The 21,146-nt window shown below is 46.4% G+C and overlaps 1 protein-coding gene across 2 annotated transcripts in view; it reads left to right on the forward strand.

The window, feature by feature from the left end:
- Positions 1-20,888, forward strand: part of TTLL4 (tubulin tyrosine ligase like 4) — a 44,280-nt gene extending 23,392 nt beyond the window's left edge. For both annotated transcript variants that reach the window (XM_084805400.1, XM_084805390.1), the window contains exons 13-19: positions 31-165; positions 1,113-1,250; positions 5,028-5,130; positions 10,388-10,598; positions 11,053-11,123; positions 15,987-16,069; positions 16,501-20,888. In XM_084805400.1, the coding sequence (XP_084661526.1) occupies positions 31-165; positions 1,113-1,250; positions 5,028-5,130; positions 10,388-10,598; positions 11,053-11,123; positions 15,987-16,069; positions 16,501-16,654 (895 nt within the window). In that variant the 3' untranslated portion in view covers positions 16,655-20,888. The remainder of the gene's footprint in view (positions 1-30; positions 166-1,112; positions 1,251-5,027; positions 5,131-10,387; positions 10,599-11,052; positions 11,124-15,986; positions 16,070-16,500) is intronic.
- The last annotated feature ends 258 nt before the right edge of the window (positions 20,889-21,146 follow it).

A 21,146-nucleotide genomic window follows, 5' to 3' on the forward strand; every position in this document is an offset into this window, starting at 1 on the left:
GAGCAAGCAAACACCTCTTTCACTTTCCAGGTCAGAGCCCTACATAACTAACCTTGTGAAGATGTATGTGCGGCGCCCTTACTGTTGCCACGAGCTGTTTGGGTTTGATGTCATGCTGGATGAGAACCTTAAGCCATGGATCCTGGAAGTCAATATCTCCCCCAGGTAGGCTGTGCTTGATACACCATCCAGCCTGGGTTCTGGGTGTATTTCACTGCAGTGCTGATACTGCCCATGTATGCTGTCCACCCATGTATGCTAGGCCTGGTTTTTTGAAGATGCTGTCTGTTTCGCCAAAGGCTTTTTCACATGCTCATGGCTTCCACCTCTTAGCAATCCTATGGCTGCTAGATAGTGTCTAGACGGCCATAGGATTTTTCGGTGTCTGGAAACGGTTCACAGAAATCTGACTCCCTGCCCCCTCCCCTGCTGCCTTGTAGGATGTGCGGTTCATCCCCAGCTCCATGCTTGGAAGACCAGTGCAGAGTGGCTGAAAAGGGGGCATTCCTGGGGGTGGGGAGGGGACCACGAAGCGCCATTACAATGCTTTCTATGCACCATCCAGCCTCTCCCCCCGCTCCAAGGAGCCCTGGCTATACAGCTGAAATCAACTGTCTACCCTCAGATTCAGGGTGGCCAGAGTGCGGAGGAGAGGATCACTTCCTTGTTGCTCCTGCCCTGTATTTGATAGTCAGTCGCCTCCAAGTTCGGAGGTGGCCCACTATCCCCATAGGATTATACCCTTAATATGAGGGAGGCAAGGGAAACTAGAGGTTCAAGAAGCATTATAGAGGACAGCAAGGAGTTGAGATTATTAATAGAGAAGTGCCAGGGTTGTAGTTACGGTGTAGCTGTGAAATTTGAGAGCAGCGGAGTCCTCCTGATATTGGGTCGTATCCAGTACTTGTCCTACATTAGTCCTAATAATTTCAATGGGTCCAGTAAGGACTAACATTGGATACTACCCATTGTCTTGCCATGAAGTCATAAATCCTCCTGTCTGTTCAGGAGCGTTGAAAATCAAGCTAACAGCTATCAAAGGCCAAAGCAAAGCCATTGACGGTGGGCCTGTCCAATCAAGATTTCCAATAATATTCCTGTTCTCCCTGCAGCCTTCACTCAAACTCTCCTCTGGATGTGAGCATCAAGGGCCAAATGGTCCGGGATGCCCTTAACTTAGCTGGCTTTCTGTTGCCAAGTGCAGAAGATGTGGCTTCACCCTCCGGAAGTGCCAGCAGCTCCACAACCAGGTCAGAGGTCATAAATTGCAAACTCAGAGAAGTTTGCCTGGGGATCTCTTGTTGTTGGTCTGTGGTAGGGAGGGGAGACCTGAGTTAGAAAGACATTGCTTCTGTGATGTAAAGTTGCTGTGGCGGTAATACACATGGCTTCGACTCTAAAACTATGCATATTCTGCAGTCATACTATGTCAGAGCAGAAACTGAATTTGGCACAGACGTCATCATCCCAAGGATCTCTGCTTGCTTGCTTTTCTTTTAAGCAAGTTTCTATCTCTGTGAATGCAAAGATGGGCTTGAAAAATCTGGGCAATGCATTGTGAAATCTTGGAAGCTGGGGAACAGTGATTATCTGAGCAAGATTGCCAGGAGACTGGACTTCATAGCTGTCATAGATTTTCCCCCTCTTGTTCTGCAGAAGTAGAATAATTTACATAAAGTACAACAGATATATGCACACACTTGTGCAGGCTGAAGAATTTAAATGTGTGTTTAGTGTAGAGTATATACAGAACTGCCTGTTCATGGTTTCCATTTGTTTTGCTGTGCAAGTGACATAGAACAAGGAGTTCTTATAGGCTACTCCTCAGAATCAGCAGCCTTGGATTCTCTTGTACAAGTGATGGTGATGATGATGCAGATACTGGAGACAATGGGTATATGGCATCCTTGTCTCTAGCTAGGACTGCTTTGAGTTGGTAACTTAGTTTTTGAGAATCCCATTTGTGATAATATGGGGAAAATGCCACATTTTTATTACAAAGCCATAATAATGAGTTTGAAGAGCATGGTCTGGTTCGCATGACATGACAGCCCATCGTGGGTTATTTAATGTGAAAATTAGGCCTATTTGTGCAAAATGAGCAACTTGGCATAATTGTTATGTAAAATCAGAATTTAAGTTGCTCAGGGTGCAAACCTTTGCCCATTTGCTTATACGTAAGGCCTGTTGATCATTGTAGGATTCACATTTATTCATTTATTCATTCATTCATTCATTCCATTTTTATACCGCCCAATAGCCAAAGGTTCACAAAAATTAAAACCAAACAACACACAATAAAACAATTTAAAATATATAGAACATTAAAACCACAAGATAACAATTATTGTTATATAACAATACAACAATATAACAATACAACAACACTGAGCAGCACATTACGTTGTGCAAATCAACAGTTTGAGTTATAGTTTTTGGGTACAGATTCTAAACAGCTGTGATTGGTCTTGGGCTTTTTGTATCTCTGTGTATCACTTAGGAATTAAGGAGAGAAGTGCCTTACATATCTGTTGTTCTCACTTGAGTCTATGTCTGAAATAGCTGACCACTCCGAGCTGTGTTTGCTTGTTGAGGATATCTGGTGGGTCTTGATTTAGAACAGGGATGAACAATCTGTGACCGCCAAAGCCAGCAGGATCCCAACTAGTTCCCCACTTTTTTGGTGGGCAGGGGGATGCTTCCGAGATCACTATTTTCCCACTGCTAGTAGCGCTGGAGAAACAGCAGTCACTGGGAGATGGGAGAGTATTTCACCTCTTCACCGCGCCCCCCCCAGCAAATCCTAGTTCTCAGTAGACAGGGAAAGGAAGTGTGTGTGCGCGTGTGTGCGCAGCCCCCAGCTGACTCACCCTTGGGGCCAAAAACATTTTTCACCCCTAGTTTAGGAAGTCAGTAGCTGTGGCTTTAGTGTACATTATTTATTTATTTAATTTATTTATTTCATTTCTATACCTCCCAATAGCCGAAGCTCTCTGGGCGGTTCACAAAAATTAAATCCAAACAACACACAATAAAACAATTTAAAATATACAGAACATTAAAACAACAATATAACAATGCAACCACAATAAAACCTAGCAGCAGTGCAAGAGTTTAAAATACAGATTTAAAACAGCAAAGATCAAATTTAGAAAGCTAAAATGCTAAAATGCCTGGGAAAATAAAAAGGTCTTCACCTGGCGCCGAAAGGAATACGATGTAGGCGCCAGGCGAACCTCACTAGGGAGCTCATTCCAGAGCCGGGGTGCCACAGCAGAAAAAGCCCTCCTCCTAGTAGCCACCCGCCTCACTTCCTTTGGCAGGGGCTCACGGAGAAGGGCCGCTGATGATGATCTTAAGGTCCGGGCAGGCACATATGGGAGGAGGCGATCCTTCAGGTAACCTGGCCCCAAGCCGTTAAGGGCTTTGAATGTTAACACCAGCACTTTGAATCGGGCCCGGAAATGGACTGGCAGCCAGTGCAGCTGGAAAAGTACTGGCGTAATATGAGCTCGCAGGCCAGTCCCTGTTAACAATCTTGCTGCCCTATTTTGGACCAGCTGAAGTTTCCGGACCATTTTCAAAGGCAGCCCCACGTATAACGCATTGCAGTAATCCAGACGAGAAGTTACCAGAGCATGGATAACTGTAGCAAGGCTATCTCTGTCCAGATAAGGGCGTAGTTGGTATACCAGCCTAAGCTGATAAAAAGTGCTCTGTGCCACTGAGTTCACCTGTGCCTCAAGTGACAGTTCTGGATCCAAGAGCACCCCCAAACTACGAACCTGATCCTTTAGGGGGAGTGCAACCCCCTCCAGAACAGCTTGAATATCACCTAGCCGGGCAGACAAACCACCCACTAACAGTACCTCCGTCTTGTCTGGATTGAGTTTCAGTTTATTAGCCCTCATCTAGTCCATTACCGTGCCCAGGCACTGATTCAGTACAGTCACTGCCTCACCTGGTTTTGATGTAAAAGAGAGGTAGAGCTGGATGTCATCTGCATATTGATGGCACCTCAGCCCACACCTCCGGATAACCTCCCCCAGCTGTTTCATGTAGATGTTAAACAGCATGGGGGATAAAATAGAGCCCTGTGGAACCCCATGGCACAATTGCCATGGCACAGAGCAGTAATCCCCCAGCACCACCTTCTGGAATCGGCCATCCAAGTAGGAGCGGAACCACTGTAGTGCAGTGCCTCCTACTTCCAACCCAGACAACGTATCCAGAAAGATACCATGGTTGATGGTATCGAAAGCCGCTGAGAGGTCCAGGAGAATCAACAGGGTCGCACTCCCCCTGTCCCTCTCCCGGCAGAGGTCATCCCACAGGGCGACCAAGGCAGTTTCCATTCCAAAACCAGGCCTGAAGCCCGATTGAAATGGATCTAGATAATCCGTTTCATTCAACAGTGCCTGGAGCTGTCCTACAACCACCCGCTCAAGCACCTTGCCCAGGAAGGGGATGTTGGCCACTGGCCTATAATTGTTAACATCCTCTGGGTCCAGGTTAGGCTTTTTCAGGAGTGGTCTAATTACTGCCTCTTTTAAAGCGGCAGGCACCATTCTAATGTACATTCTAATGTTGAATATAGAAAAGGGAGAAAGGGATAAGCACCATCAATAAAACAGCCTCAAAGCCAACAGCCTCTAACAGAAGCTTGCAGTATGTACATGTTTGTGCATGTACGTGTCTTTTTATCTATATAGCATGCCCAGTGTGTTTCACCACATCACCTTCTTCAGTGATAAGATCTTATTTCACCCAACATAGCAAGTTCACTTGGAGCAGAGATGGGCAGGCTATGCCCTGTGGGCCACATCTTGCCTAAGGGAGCATTTCATCTGGGCACTGAGTTGCATCTTGTTATAATAATGTTAGAGCATGCTGTACCAAAACTGCGTATTAAGTGTCACTTTGAGGCTTTTGGGTTTTTGACTGACCCCAAGTATAGCCTGCTGCATTGGCTGAATGGAGGGTACTGGTTTGACTTGTGTATTAACTTTAATTATCATTGTGCCCAGTTTGAATAGTGCCATGAAGGAGAAGAGCAGGCCATCTATGGAGTTGTTCACTGCTGAGAAAACAAAGAAAGCTTATTACTTGACCCAGAAATTGCCTGATCAGGTAGGTAGTGGGGAGCACGCCTTCCCTAAATGCCCTCTCCCATACCTCTATCTTGCTAGTGTGTGTGAGAGCCACAGTTCCTCTGCTGTTCTTCACATGGTCATGATCCCTTGGCTTGGGAAGTACTTGGAGCCCAACCAAGCACTTTTTACCAGAAAGGGATTCCCAACAGGTAAGGTGACGGCCAGGTTTGCACAATCGGGGAAGGAATATAAGCCATCGTAGCTTATTTTCCAGCCCTGTGTGTGCTGGGTATGCGCTGTGTCATTACTGTAATTACCCTCACCAGGCATGGTTTATCATGTTGTCTGAACCTGGCGAGGGTGCGTGGTGGGGCTGGATTACAAGCCATAGGTTTTGAGGTGGTTTGTAAACCCACCGGCTGTGCACCCTTGCTGGGTTTGGACAACGTGACAAACTGTGCCTGGCAAGGGTGATTATGGTAATGGAACAGCACACGACCAGCATGCATGGGGTGGGGAAATAAGCTACGATGGCTTATTTTCCTTCCCCAGTTGTGAAAATCTGGTAAATACCTTTTACAAGTGGGACCCGCAATAAAATATTGCACAGTAGAGTTCCCCAGTTCAGTGTACCAGCCATGCCCATTTCCAGGATACTCCATACCACTCTTCACTCCTCAGTAGTCAGCCAGGATTTCATGGCCATTTAGTATGCTCAGTCCTTCTTTGGGCTGTTTTTGGAGTGTTTTACTTCTGCAAACCTTGGGGTTCCCCTGAGCATGCTAATCATGTCCCCGTAGCCCCATCTTGGTTACATGCAGCTGTCATAACTCAGCATCTGAATTTGCTATTTGTAACATACAAGTGGGACCAGCAACCAGTGGGACCAGTGTGGTTTGCTCTAGGGGCATTTGGGAGGTATATCCTCCCCCACTCCCAACAAATTTCTATTTTTACATTTTTTATTTAAACAGACATTTATTATAACATCGGAAATATACAAAATCAAACAAAAAATTTCATCTGAAATGAACCCAAACATATAATTTCATATTAATGAAAAAAGAGTAGAGATAAACATTACCTTGAAATTGATCAATTCAAAATGCAACAAATAACCCATTTTTCAACAAACTTATTTTCCAGTACGTGATTTTCTCTCACATGGATATAATAAGTCAGTGTCATCATTGTGGCAATGACCCAAATTATTTCTTTCAATGAGCAGCTGTTGAGATTTTGGCAGTGGTAAATAAATTAATAACCATTTCTGTATCACAATCCTCTATACAGCCTTTAAGATAATTTAACAAAACTCTCAGTGGATCAGCAGATATTCTATATCTTGTGATTTGCTCAACATATAGCAGAATACTACGTCAGCATGGCTTGGTTTTTTTCACAGTACCCAAATAGTCTGCTCTTAATTGTCCATGTTACCAGCATCTATCATGTTCTAATCTTTATTTATTTATTTATTTATTTATTTAATTATTAAATTTATTGATCACCCATCTGGCTGGTCACCCAGCCACTCTGGGCGATGTACAAAGTATATAATAAAACAGTTTAAAACAATAACATTCTACAGTAAAAACATTTTTTTAAAATACCCTAACCCACCCCAAATGCCTGCCTGAACAACTACGTTTTTAATGCACGGCAGAAGCTCATTAAAGAGGGGGCATGGCAGAGTTCCCTAGGGAGAGAGTTCCACAGAGTGGGGGCCACCACAGAAAAGGCCCTCTCCCTCGTCCCCACCAGTCTAGCTGTCCTGGCTGATGGGACAGAGAGAAGGCCATCTGAGGCTGATCTCGTTAAGCGGCCTGTCTGGTGTTGCTGGTGGCGCTCCTTAAGATAGGCTGGGCCAGAACCATATAAGGTTTTAAAGGTCAAAACCAACACCTTGAATTTGGCCTGGAAAACAACTGGTAACCAGTGCAACTCCTTCAGCACCGGAGTGATGTGATCTCGCTGGCGGCTGCCTTTAATCGGGCGAGCCGCTGCGTTCTGTACCAGCTGCAGCTTCTGAACCGTCTTCAAGGGTAACCCCACATAGAGCGCATTACAGTAGTCTAAACGAGAGGAGACCAGGGCATGTACTACTGATGGGAGCAGATGGTCGGGAAGGAAGGGGTGCAGCCGCCATACTAGATGGAGTTGATACAGTGCTGTCTGGCTCACAGCTGACACCTGAGCCTCCATGGACAGCTGGGAGTCCAAAATGACCCCCAGGCTGAGGACCTGGTCTTTCAAGGGTAGCCGTACCCCATTCAACACCAGGTCAACATCCCCCAGCCTCCTCTTGTCTCCCACCAGAAGTACCTCGGTCTTGTCAGGGTTCAGCTTCAGCTTATTCCTCCCTATCCAGCCACTCACCGTCTCCAGACATTTGGACAGGGATTCTACGGCCAGCGTTGGTGAAGATTTGAACGAGAGGTAGAGCTGCGTGTCATCCGCATATTGATGACACCGCACTCTAAACCTCCTGATGATAGCCCCCAGCAGCTTCACATAGATGTTAAATAGCATCGGGGAGAGGATGGAACCCTGTGGCACCCCACAAATGAGCGGCCACAGGTCCGAAACCTCCTCTCTCAGTGCTACCCTCTGGTACCTGCCGGAGAGGAAGGACCGGAACCACCGCAATATGGTGTCCCCAATGCCCAACCCCTCCAGGCGGTCCAGGAGGATACTGTGGTCAACGGTATCAAAAGCTGCTGAGAGGTTGAGAACAAGGAAGGAGCATTCACCCCTATCCAGAGCCCTCCTCATATCATCCACAAAAGCGACCAAGGCCGTTTCTGTCCCATGCCCAGGCCTGAAGCCCGACTGAAATGGGTCTAGATAATCAGCTTCTTCCAAGTGTGCCTTCAACTGCATCACCACCACCCGCTCAATGATCTTGCCCAAAAATGGCAGATTCGAGACTGGGCAAAAGTTGTTCAGAATTTGGGGATCCAAGGAGGGCTTTTTTAAGAGCGGTCTTATCACTGCCTCCTTGAGGGCTGATGGCATCACTCCCTCCTCAAGGGAGGCATTCACCACCGCCCTGATCCTCTCACCCAGTCTCTCTGTGCAGCCCATAATGAGCCAAGATGGGCAAGGATCAAGTAATCAGGTGGTCGGCCTTACAGATGAAAGCACCTTGTCCACTTCATCAGAAGGAAGAAGCTGGAACCGATCCCACAAAACTGGTTTGCCACAGGCTACCTCTTGCTCACTAACTGTATCCACAGCGCACGGAATAACGCTCCTAATCCGATCAATTTTATCTGCAAAGTGCCTTGCCAAGGCCTCACAGGAGGCCTTAGAATGCTCCAGTGGTTCCGGAACCACTGGACTGACCAGGCTCCAGACCACTTGGAACAGCCTCCTGGGACAGCACTCTGCGGACACGATAGAGGTAGCATAATATTCCTTTTTTGCCGCCTTCACCACCACGTGATAGGCTGAAGATACAGCTCTAGCCCATGTCTGATTGCCTTTGGAGCGAGACTTCTGCCACCGGCACTCTAGCCGTCTCACCTCCTGTTTCAGAGCTCGTAACTGTGGATTGAACCATGGTGCAGTCCGAGCCCTGTTCAGGGGGAGAGGGCGTTTTGGAGCCACCCGATCTAATGCCCCAGTGATTGCGGCATTTCAGCCACCCACCAGGATCTCGACCGAGTGGCCATTGGCGTGCTCCAGAGAATCCCCAAGCGCGTTCAGGAATCCATTCGGATCCATAAGACGCCTGGGGCGGACCATTTTAATGGGTCCTCCACCCCTGCGGAGGGGTTGTGGAACCGAGAAGTCCAACATCACCAGATAGTGATCTGACCATGACAAGGGGGTGGTGGATATACCCCCGACTTCCAGATCACTCCCCGCTTCTCCAGAATCAAATACAAGGGCTAGTGCATGACCGGCTACATGGGTGGGCCCAGTTAGAGTATGGTGCAGCTCCCAGGAAGCCATGGTCTCCATGAAATCCCGAGGTGCTCCTGTGAGGATGGCCTCAGAATGTACGTTGAAGTCCCCCAACACCAATAAGTTAGGGGACTGTACACGCACATCAGAGACCACCTCAAGCACCTCGGCCAGGGAGTCAGTTGTGCAGCGGGGTGGACGGTACACGAGCAGAATCCCCAGACTGCCCTTCGGGCCCAACCTCCAGTACATGCACTCGGCAACCTTGGTCTTCCAGAGAGGGGGTCTGGTGAAGACCAAGGACTGTTGGTGGATAACAGCCACTCCCCCTCCCCGATCCCCAGCCCTCGGCTGCTGTGCATACGAAAATCCGGCTGGACACATGGCTGCAAGGGTTGGAGCAGCAGCCTTGGCCAGCCAGGTCTCCGTAATACATGCCAGGTTGCACCCTCATCCAGGATCATGTCATGGATGAGGGAGGTTTTCTGGGTAACAGACCTGGCATTGCAGAGCAGCAAACGAAGGCCAGAAGATGGGGTCACGCCTTCCCCAGTCATCCTTTGGCTCTGGACAGGCCCGGAACAGGGGACCGATATTACACATCTCTCCCTTGTTCCCCTTACCTGGCATGGCCTACCCCTAGTGCTCCGCCAGCGCCTGCCGCCCAGCCTCGGTATGTTCTGGCCCCCAGCACTCCCTCCACTGCCTCCATCAGGTGGACACATGCCCCCTCGCTTCCGCCTATCAGGCAGGCTACCCTCCCCTAAAAACACAACAAAATCTCCCAGAAATTAAAAAAAAACACAATTAAAAATCCCCTTTAAAAATCCTGCCAGACAGGAGTCCACTGTAGTGATAGTGGTGGTGGTGGCGGCACAGCAGCCACAGCAGGCCCAGCAGCAGCAGGCACTCCTCTTCCCCTGTGGTGGCAGCTTCTCCTGCAGGCCCCGGCTCTCCCAGGCCACCTTAGCCAGCCAGCTTATGTAGCCCCTCCAGGAAGGGGCAGGTGGAAGCAGCACAGCTGGCTTGGTACCTGGGGGCCTGGTCCTGCAGGGACTGGCGGTCTGCCTGGCAGAGGTCCGCAGGGAAGGCCTGGTGTTGGTGGCGGCAGCAGCTGCAGCAGGCCCAGCAGCAGCAGGCACGCTTCTTCCCCGGTGGTGGCAGCTTCTCCTGCAGGCCCTGCAGATCTTTTTTAAATCTTATATGGCGCTAAGTAAATAAATTTCCATTTTAATGCCTTCCTCCTTTTTTCCACTGCTCTTGAGTGTGTGTGTGACTGAGGTGAGCATCCCAGAATGGCAAATGTTGCAGTGGTGGTAGAGAAGGTGTGTACAGTTGTCTTCTGGAAAACTGAGGTATTTCCCTGTCACTCTTGGCTGCAGGAATTCTACTCCACCGTCTTGGATATCCTGACCCCAGATGATGTGCGTGTCCTGGTGGAGACGGAGGATGAGTTTGCTCGGCGCGGGCAGTTCGAGCGAGTCTTCCCCTCACGCATATCCATGCGCTACTTGCGCTTCTTTGAGCAGCCACGATACTTTAACATCCTTACCGCCCAGTGGGAGCTGAAATACTTCTTGAATAAGGCGAAAGGTAAATCATTGCTTACTACCTCCTTCCAGGGAGCTCTTTCATAGGATGGGTAGCTGCTAAGGATTTGGACCATCCCTTCATAGGTGGACTAGATATGTAGCTTTCTGACCTAGAACTCTCTGTGCTCCTCCACCAAGCATTATCATCTCTTACCATTACAGACTGCCAGAGTGTCATGTGGGCAGTGCCACTTGCTGGGTCATCGCTGTCATCTTTGCCCCTCCTCAGACTTTGCAATGAACTATAGAACCTTGTAGTCACGCCTGGTGCTTTAGGGAAGAAGTGTTTGGGTGTTTAGTAGCAAGGCCTGAATTGCACATACCTGCTGCCTCAGTTCTTCCTGCTGGCAACACAATATTTAGTGTGCCTGAATACCGCATGTGTTGTTACGGTTGGTGCAATTGCTTATCTAACCTCATTCTTTCACGTGATTATGTGGCTTTCCTTTTTGCAGGGGTGGACCTGCTCAGAAGCTGGTGTCACAAAGGCTATCACAATGGAGTAGTGACAGATTCCACAGTGATGGTAAGGGTGGGCCTCTCCCTGTATATTAGCTTTGCTTTACCCTTTCATGAGGGTGCCCATCAGAACTGTAGCTTCCCTGCTTTCCTATCCCAGCATGTGTATCTGTGGTGTAGTTATTTAGTTTCAGAGACCTAGTTCTAGGTTATTGTGGCTGTTTTATTGATTCTTGTGCTGTTTATTGTATTGTATTGTATTTTTCTGTATTGTATTGTATTTTATTCTAAGTACTTGTATTTATTTTTCTAACTGTGTTTTAAAATGGCATTTTAGGTATTTTTAACTGGTTGTAATCCGGCCAGAGAACATTAGTTATTGGGCAGATTTTTGTTGTTGTTCAGTCGTTAAGTTGTGTCTGACCCTTCGTGACCCCATGGACCATAGCACGCCAGGCCTTCCTGTCCTGCGCTCTCTCCCGGAGTGTGCTCAAGTCCATATTCATTGCGTCGGTGATGCTATCTAGCCATCTCATCCTCTGCCGTCCCCTTCTCCTTTTGCCTTCAATCTTTCCCAGCATCAGGGTCTTTTCCAGGGAGTTTTCTCTTCACATTAGGTGGCCGAAATATTTGAGCTTCAACTTCAGTATCTGTCCTTCCAATGAGCAGTCAGGGTTGATTTCCTTTAGGATTGACTGATTTGACCTCCTTGCAGTCCAGGGGACTCGTAAGAGTCTTCTCCAGCACCACAGTTCGAAAACATCGATTCTTCGGCGCTCAGCCTTCCTTATAGTCCAGCTCTCACAGCCATATGTTGCTACTGGGAAAACCATAGCTTTGATTATATGAACCTTTGTTGGCAAGGTGATGTCTCTGCTTCTTACTATGCTGTCTAGGTGTGCCATAGCTTTCCTCCCAAGGAGCAAGCATCTTTTAATTTCATGGCTACAGTCACCGTCTGCGGTGATCTTGGAGCCCAAGAAAATCAAATCTGTCCCTGCTTCCATTTCTTCCCCTTCTATATGCCAGGAAGTGATGGGGCCAGATGCCATGATCATCATTTTTTTAATGTTGAGTTTCAGACCAGCTTTTGCACTCTCCACTTTCACCCTCAACAAGAGGCTCTTGAGATCCTCTTCGCTTTCTGCCATTAGGGTGGTATCGTCTGCGTACCTGAGGTTGTTGATAATTCTCCCGGCAATCTTAATTCCGACCTGTGGTTCCTCCAACCCAGCGTTTCTCATGATGTACTCTGCATATAAATTAAATAAGCAGGGCGACAAAATACAGCCTTGTCGTACTCCTTTCCCAATTTTGAACCAATCGGTTGTTCCATGTCTGGTTCTTACTGTTGCTTCTTGACCCTCATACAGGTTTCTCAGGAGACAGGTAAGGTGGTCTGTTACTCCCATCTCTTTAAAAATTTGCCACAGTTTGTTGTGATCCACACAATCAAAGGCTTTAGCGTAGTCAGTGAAGCAGAAATAGACGTTTTTCTGGAATTCTCTTGCTTTCTCCATGATGCAGCGAATGTTGGCGATTTGATCTCTAGTTCCTCTGCCTCTTCGAAACCCCGTTTGTACTTCCGGTAGTTCTCGGTTCACATGCTGCTGAAGCCTAGCTTGTAGGATTTTGAGCATCACCTTGCTGGCATGTGAAATGAGCGCAATTGTACGGTAGTTTGAACACTCTTTGGCATTGCCCTTCTTTGGAATTGGAATGTAAACTGACTTTTTCTAGTCTTGTGGCCACTGTTGAGTGTTCCAAATTTGTTGGCATATTGAGTGCAGCACTTCAACAGCATCATCTTTTAGGATTTTAAATAGCTCAGCTGGAATACTGTCATCTCCGCAAACTTTGTTGTTAGTAATGCTTCCTAAGGCCCACTTGACTTCACTCTCGAGGATGCCTGGCTCAAGTTCCGTGACCGCACTATAATGGCTATCAGGGACATTCAGATCTTTCCTGTATAGTTCTTCTGTGTATTCTTTCCACCTCTTCTTAATCTCATCTGCTTCTGTTAGGTCCCTGCCTTCTTTGTCCTTTATCATGCCCATCTTTGCACAAAACGTTCCCTTGAGATCTCTGATTTTCTTGAAAAGATCTCTAGTCTTTCCCATTCTATTATTTTCCTCGATTTCTTTGCATTGTTCATTGAAGAAGGCCTTCTTGCCTCTCCTTGCTATTCTCTGGAACTCTGCATTCAGTTGGGTATATCTTCCCCTTTCTCCCTTGCTTTTCGCTTCCCTTCTTTTTTCAGCTACTTGTAAAGCCTCATCAGACAGCCTCTTTGCTTTCTTGCATTTCTTTTTCTTTGGGATGGATTTCGTTGCTGCCTCCTGAACAATGTTACGGACCTCCGTCCATAGTTCCTCAGGCGCTCTGTCTATCATGTCTAATCCCTTAAATCTATTCCTCACCTCCACTGTATATTCATAAGGGATATGATTTAGGTCATACCTGAATGGTTTAATGGTTTTCCCTACGTTCTTCAATTTAAGCCGAAATTTTGCAAGAAGCAGCTCATGATCTGAGCCACAGTCAGCTCCAGGTCTTGTTTTTACTGACTGTATAGAGCTTCTCCATCTTTGGCTGCAAAGGACATAATCCATCTGATTTCGATATTGACCATCTGGTGATGTCCATGTGTAGAGTCGCCTCTTGTGCTGTTGGAAAAGAGTGTTTGCTATGATCAGCGTGTTCTCTTGGCAAAACTCTATTAGCCTTTGTCCTGCTTCATTTTATACACCAAGGCCATGCTTGCCTGTTATCCCGGTGATTTCTTGACTTCCTACTTTAGCATTCCAATCCCCTATGATGGAGAGGACCTCTTTTTTTGGTGTTAGTTCTAGAAGGTGTTGTAGGTCTTCATAGAACCGATCAACCTCAGCTTCTTCGGCATCAGTGGTTGGGGCATAGACTTGAATTACTGTGATGTTGAATGGTTTGCCTTGGATTCGTACTGAGATCATTCTGTCATTTTTGTGACTGTACCCCAGTACTGCTTTTCCCACCCTTTTGTTGACTGTGAGTGCTACTCCATTTCTTCTAAGGGATTCTTGCCCACAGTAGTAGATATAATGGTCACCTGAATTAAATTCGCCCATGCCTGTCCATTTTAGGTCGCTGATTCCCAAGATGTCGATGTTCAATCTTGTCATCTCATGTTTGACAACCTCCAGCTTACCTTGATTCATTGAACTTACATTCCAGGTTCCTAAACAATATTGTTCTTTACAGCATCGGACTTTCTTTTCACCACCAGACACATCCACAGCTGAGTGTCCTTTCGGCTTTGGCCCAGCCGCTTCACTCTTTCTGGCGCTACTTGGAAATTCCCTCTGCTCTTCCCCAGTAGTATATTGGACACCTTCTGACCTGAGGAGCTCATCTTCCGGCATCATATCTTTTAGCCTTGTGATACGTTCCATGGGGTTTTCTTGGAAGAATACTGGAGTGGGTTGCCATTTCCTTCTCCAGTGGACCACGTTTTGTCAGAACTCTCCACCATGACCTGTCCGTCTTGGGTGGCCCTGCACGGCATAGCTTATGGCTTCACTGAGTTACGCAAGCCCCTTCGCCACAACAAGGCAGTGATCCATGAAGGGGATTGGGCAGATTAGAAATGTACTAAATAAATTATTATTTATTGTATTTCTGTACTGTCCCATAGCTAAAACTCTTTCGGCGGTTTACAAAAGTTAAAACATTAAAATACAATATACAAAGTTTAAAAACCATTTACATAAAAACATATGGACAACATATACAAACAACATATAACTAAAAGCAACTTTGAACTAACAACAATTTTTTAAAAATCCAACAATAAAACACAGCTTAAAACAACACTGCTTAAACATAGTATAAAAAGTCAGCAAAAGAAATAAGAGTTCTAAAAAGGGAAAGCCTGCTGGAATAATAGAGTCTTTAATGCCTGCTTAAAAACCTTCAATGAGGTCAGCAGGCGCATTTCAACCAGCAGGCTATTCCACAACTGAGGGGCGGCAAAGGAAAAGGTCCTCTTGTGTGTGGCCGCCAGTCTCAGATTAGGCAGCTGCAGGAGATGGCCCTCAGAGGACCTTAGGTGGCGGACCGGGACGTAGGGGAGACGGTGCTCCCTAAGGTACCTTGGACCTAGACCATGTAATGCCTTAAAGGTAAGAACCAGCACTTTATATTCTGCTCAGAAACAAATTGATAGCCAGTATAAAGTTTTTAAAACCAGTGTAATATGGTCTCCACAGGATGTCCCAGAGACCAACCTGGCTGTCATATTTTGTACCAGTTGAAGTTTCTGAATGAAATATGAAGGCAGCCCCAAGTACAGCGCATTACAGAAATCAAGCCTAGAGGTTACCAGCGCATGCACCACCATTACCAGGCCCACATGTTCTAGGAATGGGCATAGCTGGCATATCAGCCAAAGTTGATAACAGGCACTTCTCACTGTTGCCTCCACCTGGGATGCCAGGAACAGGGTTGGGTCAAGAAGCACCCCCAAGCTACAAACTTGCTCCTTCACGGGGAGCACAACCCCATCCAGAACTGGTTGACATAACCTCAATACCTGAATTAGGACCCTTCACGATGAGCACCTCCATCTTGCCTGGATTGAACTTCAGCTTGCTCTCCCTCTTCCAGCCCATTACTGACTTCAGGCAGTCATTAAGAGGATTCATACCTTCCTTGGATAAAGATGTTAAGGAGAAATAGATTTGATGTCATCAGCCCCAGTGATCTCCAAATGTACTTAATAAATAAATATAATAAATAAATAGTGTAAATGCAAGTCCAAAGCTCCTTTCCCTTGCTCCAGTAACTTTGGGTATTTCAGGGCCTACTGGGAGAGTGGGGAAAGGTAGACATCTCTCAGCAGCTTCTAAGTTACCACCTCACAAGTTCTTACTTTGTGCTCTCTCCATTCCAGTGGTCACTGCCAAGACCCCACCTCTATTTGAAGAGTGATCTCCAAGTGAATGGCTTGAGCAAGATAGAGTCAGGTAGAGCCAGGTGAGATGATATGAGATAATTAGATACTGTCTCTCTTGAAAGCATTTCTGACTGGTGAGTTTGGCTATGGTTTTTCATCCCATCCCTTAAAGAGCAATCTTATGCAGGTGTACCCCCTTGCCCTGGGCTGCAGGTTTGTTCACGTAACACAAAACTATAGTTTAGCATTGAGTCTGAACCAGGCCATTGTCTCCATTTTCCTTATTACTTCAATGTGTATCTGAACATAATTAGGCCTAGAGAGTGGGGAGGCATAAGTCACAAATCCATGCTTCCCATCAGGTACAGAGGTGGCATAGCAGTAATAGGAAGATTGTCGATTCTGTCAGATGGATGAAACTGGAATGCTTTGGAAACACTTGCTTTGCAGAATAGAGTGCACATGGAATAGAGATGCATCTCTTTCTCAAGTCCTGTTTTCTTTCCAACAGCAAAGTCCTTGTCCAGCGAGATGGAGAGGAGCTGGTCCGAAGCCCTGAGCCAAACCCTTGCACTCAAAGTTTACCTCAGATTAAATATACAGCTGGAACTCACAAGAAATCCACACTCCCTCTGGCCCTCAGCAACTCAAGCCTGGTAAAGTGATGAGGGACTGAGCGAGTGGCCAACTTCCCCTCCTTTGCAATGTCAGGAAGGGGCATATGTGACCTACCTCATTGGAAGCCAGGAGAGCCAGTATTGGAAGAATGGAGAGGACCTCTCGTCCGGCACATCCACCACAGAACTATTTTTGGAAGGGAGTTGGGACAAAGAAGAGATGCTTTACGTGGTCAAAGGGACAAATACTCTGTTTATAATTTTTTTTATGGCAAAGGAAGTTTCTAAACACAGAAGCTTGGAAAACCTATTTTAGTGTGAGTTCCTTGTAGTTTATTAGCCATGCCATGTTCCTCACCACCTGTGCCATAAGTGCCTCTCACTATTAAGTGCCAACATGTTAGGTTAGGCCGGACACTGCCAACCTCACTATCCAATTGTGAAATGCCCTGCTACCATGGGGCAAGATCTTGCATGTTTGCAGTCAGCTTAAAGTCCCATGAATTTACTATTAAAACCAGCTCCCTGTTAGCCAAACACTGTGGGAAGCAACCTTTAAAATGTCTTATCTAACATTAGTAAAGCAGGCAAGTATATAAAGTCCCTGGTGCATGACCTTAAGAGAAATAGCTTGGACAGTCAGGGGTAGGGTGGCTGTCTTTAACTTGATATTGTTATTCCCCATGCACATGTTCATATTTCTTAGTTTTTGGTACAGTCTTCCTGATGGGCATTAGTCCTTGAAGGGATTTTTTTTACTTATTTGTTACTTTGTTGAGAAGCAGGTCTTCCAGTGTGCAAGTGTAGCATAAGGGAAGCACTGGTGATGGCTTCTTCGGGTAGGAGAAGCATCTCCTTTAGGTTCTAGTTAGGTATGTTGACCCGGTTTAGATGTATCACTAAACATCGTTCATGAACAAGCATGCTTTTGGGCACATTTTTCTTGTCCTCCTCTAATTAAGCCTCTAGCACACATGCAAATCCCAGAACACCCTCCAATTTATTTCTCCCATAGAGAAGACTTCATTAAAATTTAGCACCTGACGTTGCTTAGGTAATATGTTCATTGTTTTTAAGTACTGCAGCCTCACTGCTATTTCTCTGATCAGGTAGGCAATGCCTCCTTCTTCCATTTGTTGCTGGAAAGTTCTGCCCTTCAGTATTTGTCATAATCTGTCACACTTCCCTTGTTCCCATTTTGAATCTGGTACTGGACACTTTCCAGTTGTGTACACACGCCTGGAATATGTTGGTAAACTTGCCCTTTCAGCCTGTAAACTTGCGCTTTCAGCCAGCATGGGCTGTTTGCTGTCCTGATGCTTAGGCAGTGATAGACTGGTATGATGATGTACTTGACACCTGAAACCTTGACACTTAAGGGTATTTCCCATCTGTGCACAGACACTACTTGTAGGAAGCTGCTAGATTCTTATCAGAGATGTCTGAGTCTTGAGGATGTACCTGGCAACTTTAGCTTCAAGAGATCTTTTTGTTAACTGAAGAAAAGGAGTCCTTTTGTTTCCCCCCACTTGCCAGAAGTTGTGACTAGCATGGTATATTTTTCAGTGAGGTGAGTAAGTTCGCCTTCTGTTGTTTCCAGGTAGCAGTACTGATGTTCTGAACCCACCATGAGTACTTTTCTCTGAGCTGAGGAGCACTTGGGTTGTGGCTAGATAAAAATGGACAAGGAAACGGAGGAGGCATGGCTCCTACACTGTAGCTCTCAAATAGATTGCTTCTCCATCGGCAGGGGCAGGATTTATGCATCAAAGTACTAGGTACTTTACTGTGTGGACGCTGAAGTGCGCTTCCCCATAACACAACCCTTTCTGGCCCCAGAATCTGCCTGAAGTTACAGCATTCTTTCTGACTTCATTCCTTTTGGAAGTATATGGGGCTGATGAACATCCTGCTAAACTGCATTGTGCTGGAGATGTCCCCCAGATATGGTTGGTTCCTCTAGGACAAAGATGCAGGACACACTTTCCTTCTTAAAAAGTAGTCCAAGTCACAGTGGAGAAGATCCCTTGACCACATAGTGCCAAAGTAACAGAGAATCTAACTGTTACTGCAGTGGTCATTTGCAACCCTGTACTCCCTGAGTGATGTTTAGGAGAAGAAAAGTTAGGCAGACATAAAGAAAATGAGGCTCTCTGATAATCTGGAGAACAGGCACACTGGATGTGCCTGTTTCCCCAGAGCTTAGTAGTAGTGGAAGCAGTTCTCCTTGTATCATGCTGTCAGTAAAAGTTTTAAGCTAAAATATGCTGGCATTTTGTATTTTGGCCCCACCCTTTTTGCCTTCAGCCCTGCCCACCACTGGAATGTGGCCTCTAATTGCTTATCAAATATGGAATTGGGCCCTCAGGCTGAATGATGTTCTGCACCCCTGCTTTATAGCAAGAATTATAGCTCCTTTTCCCCATGGCTTTTGTTATTTCCACCTCCTGCAAATCATCACAGTTTCTCTCCAAAGAGTGCTTCTTTCCTTTTTCCTTTTCTCTCTCTGTCTTAGGCAGCTTGGCTATCATTGAAATGGAGGAGGCAGAACTGGAGATGGCTAGCTTAAGATGCATGCTATAAATGTTTGTGGCCAGTAGCTTTATTAGTGGGCAGCTCCCACCTTTCTCTCCAGAGCGTGGCAAATGGGAGTGAAGGGATTGTTGTACTAACTTCAACTGCGAGAGAGTCTTCTCTCCAAAAATCCCGCAAAATATAGTCCGATCCTTTAGAAGACTTGTTTGATTTTGCTTTATGTGCACTCTGGAAGTTAAGTCTGACAGCTGCTGAGATTCTGGCGAGGCTGTGAATAAGCAAGGGAGCAAAAAGCCAATATCTGTTCTGGACTAGAACAATGGTGGTGGAGAGTTGCTTCCTGCTGCTAACAGCCAACTGTGGTTTCAAACTTATTAGAACTTTTCTCTCCTGTTTACCTAGTGCATAAACAAGGAAGGCTCAAATTCTGAATCCTCTGTTGGGAACCAGCCTATGTGTCCTAGTGCTGTGACTGGGTTTCAGTTTACTCCCCCCTGCTGAAAACTGAGTGTAGTGTCCCCTTCCTTGGGCTCCATAGGACATTGGTGCCTAATGTGTCTCTCTGAAATCCCATAGCAACGATCTCCTGTGAACCAGCCTGACTCCTTGGATTGTATCGAATGACCTAAAACAGCTCACTCTGTACAAGTGTGAAAGTGGAGAGGGCTCTTCGGGTGTCTAAAGGAATTCCCCCAGCTGACAGTCTCCCTGGACTGCCTTATACTCTCCCCACCACCACCCACCCTTCCTCATAACTAAAGTAATTGCTAGCAAACAGGTGCTCAACACTCCTATGTGGTCTCCACTGCTATCTCTGTTTCCTTGTATTAACAGCCACTGATGTTTCTTTCTCCACTGCCCCCAAATAAGAATTTGGGCTCTGGTACCTTAGGTGGTTACTACTCTTGCATAAAGTTTCATGGATCTCTCCATAAAAATCAGAGGATCGCATGAGACCTGGGGAATATGCAGTAAGTGTCTGGACAAATAGGTCCTTCCAGCTCAGTGGCAGAGCACCTGTCCTGCATGCAAAAGGTCCCAGGTTCAGTCCCTAGCATCTCCAGATCGGGCTGGGAAAGACTGCTGGAGAACCGCTGCCAGGCTGTAGACAGGACTGAGCTAGATGGACCCATGATCTGACTCTATAAGGCAGCTTCCTGTGTTCCTGTGGTGCAATACTCTATATTCTTTGTCATCCTAGTGGTTTTGAATCCTTCAAAGCAGACTGTTGTAGCAAACAGACGTTTTATTGGTTAGTTTTAGCTTGCTGGGGTGGTTCCTCTAATTGAAGCAGTGCACTAGAACTTGATATGGTGAGGAACAAAGGGCCATGTTCTGGCTTGTGGCGCAGCTCCCTCTTAAGGAGGCTTCTGCATTGTGCGGAAGACTGTAACATTCTGCCCAGGTGTATCGGGAATGGATGAGAATTGTTCTTGGCTAGAGGGCAAGCCAATCAAGTTCCTAGATTGGCTAGAGGGCAAGCCAGTCAAGTTCCTTCCTTGTTTCAGGATGTGAAGTTTCTGTAGCTGCTGTCTTAACCTGCTTAACATAGCAAGCTTCATCGGAAGGATCCCTTCTCTCTCTTCTGCTCATGTTGAAATGACAATGACCATTTTAGAGCTGTACCAAGTCCTCTGGTGGTGGCTTGGGTCTTTCAAAAGTGTGTGTGAGAGAGATCCAGTGGTGGGTAAATGTTCATCCTGAGAGGATGTCATGAGTCTTAACTCATAATAAAGATTTTAACTGCAAGTATGTAGTCATGGCTGTTGTGATATAACTTGCTGTTATTAGGTGGTAGTAAAGGCCATGTTGAGTGCTTTTGGCACTTTTGAGTCAAGACAAACCTTGCTGCTTCCCAAACTACCTTAAGCAAGCTTCCATTTTGCCCATCTCTTGACTGCCAGACCTTTGGTCCCAGCCTATCCAAGATTTGCAAACAAGATTCAGTCAGGCTGAATACTGGTCAAGTCTTTAGTCCAGCCTTCCCTAACCTTGGTTCCCTCCA

This window comes from Heloderma suspectum, chromosome 1 (genome assembly GCF_057233095.1).
Source record: "Heloderma suspectum isolate Gila_16-S chromosome 1, 16-S_ref, whole genome shotgun sequence".
In the NCBI taxonomy this organism is placed as follows: Eukaryota; Metazoa; Chordata; class Lepidosauria; order Squamata; family Helodermatidae; genus Heloderma; species Heloderma suspectum.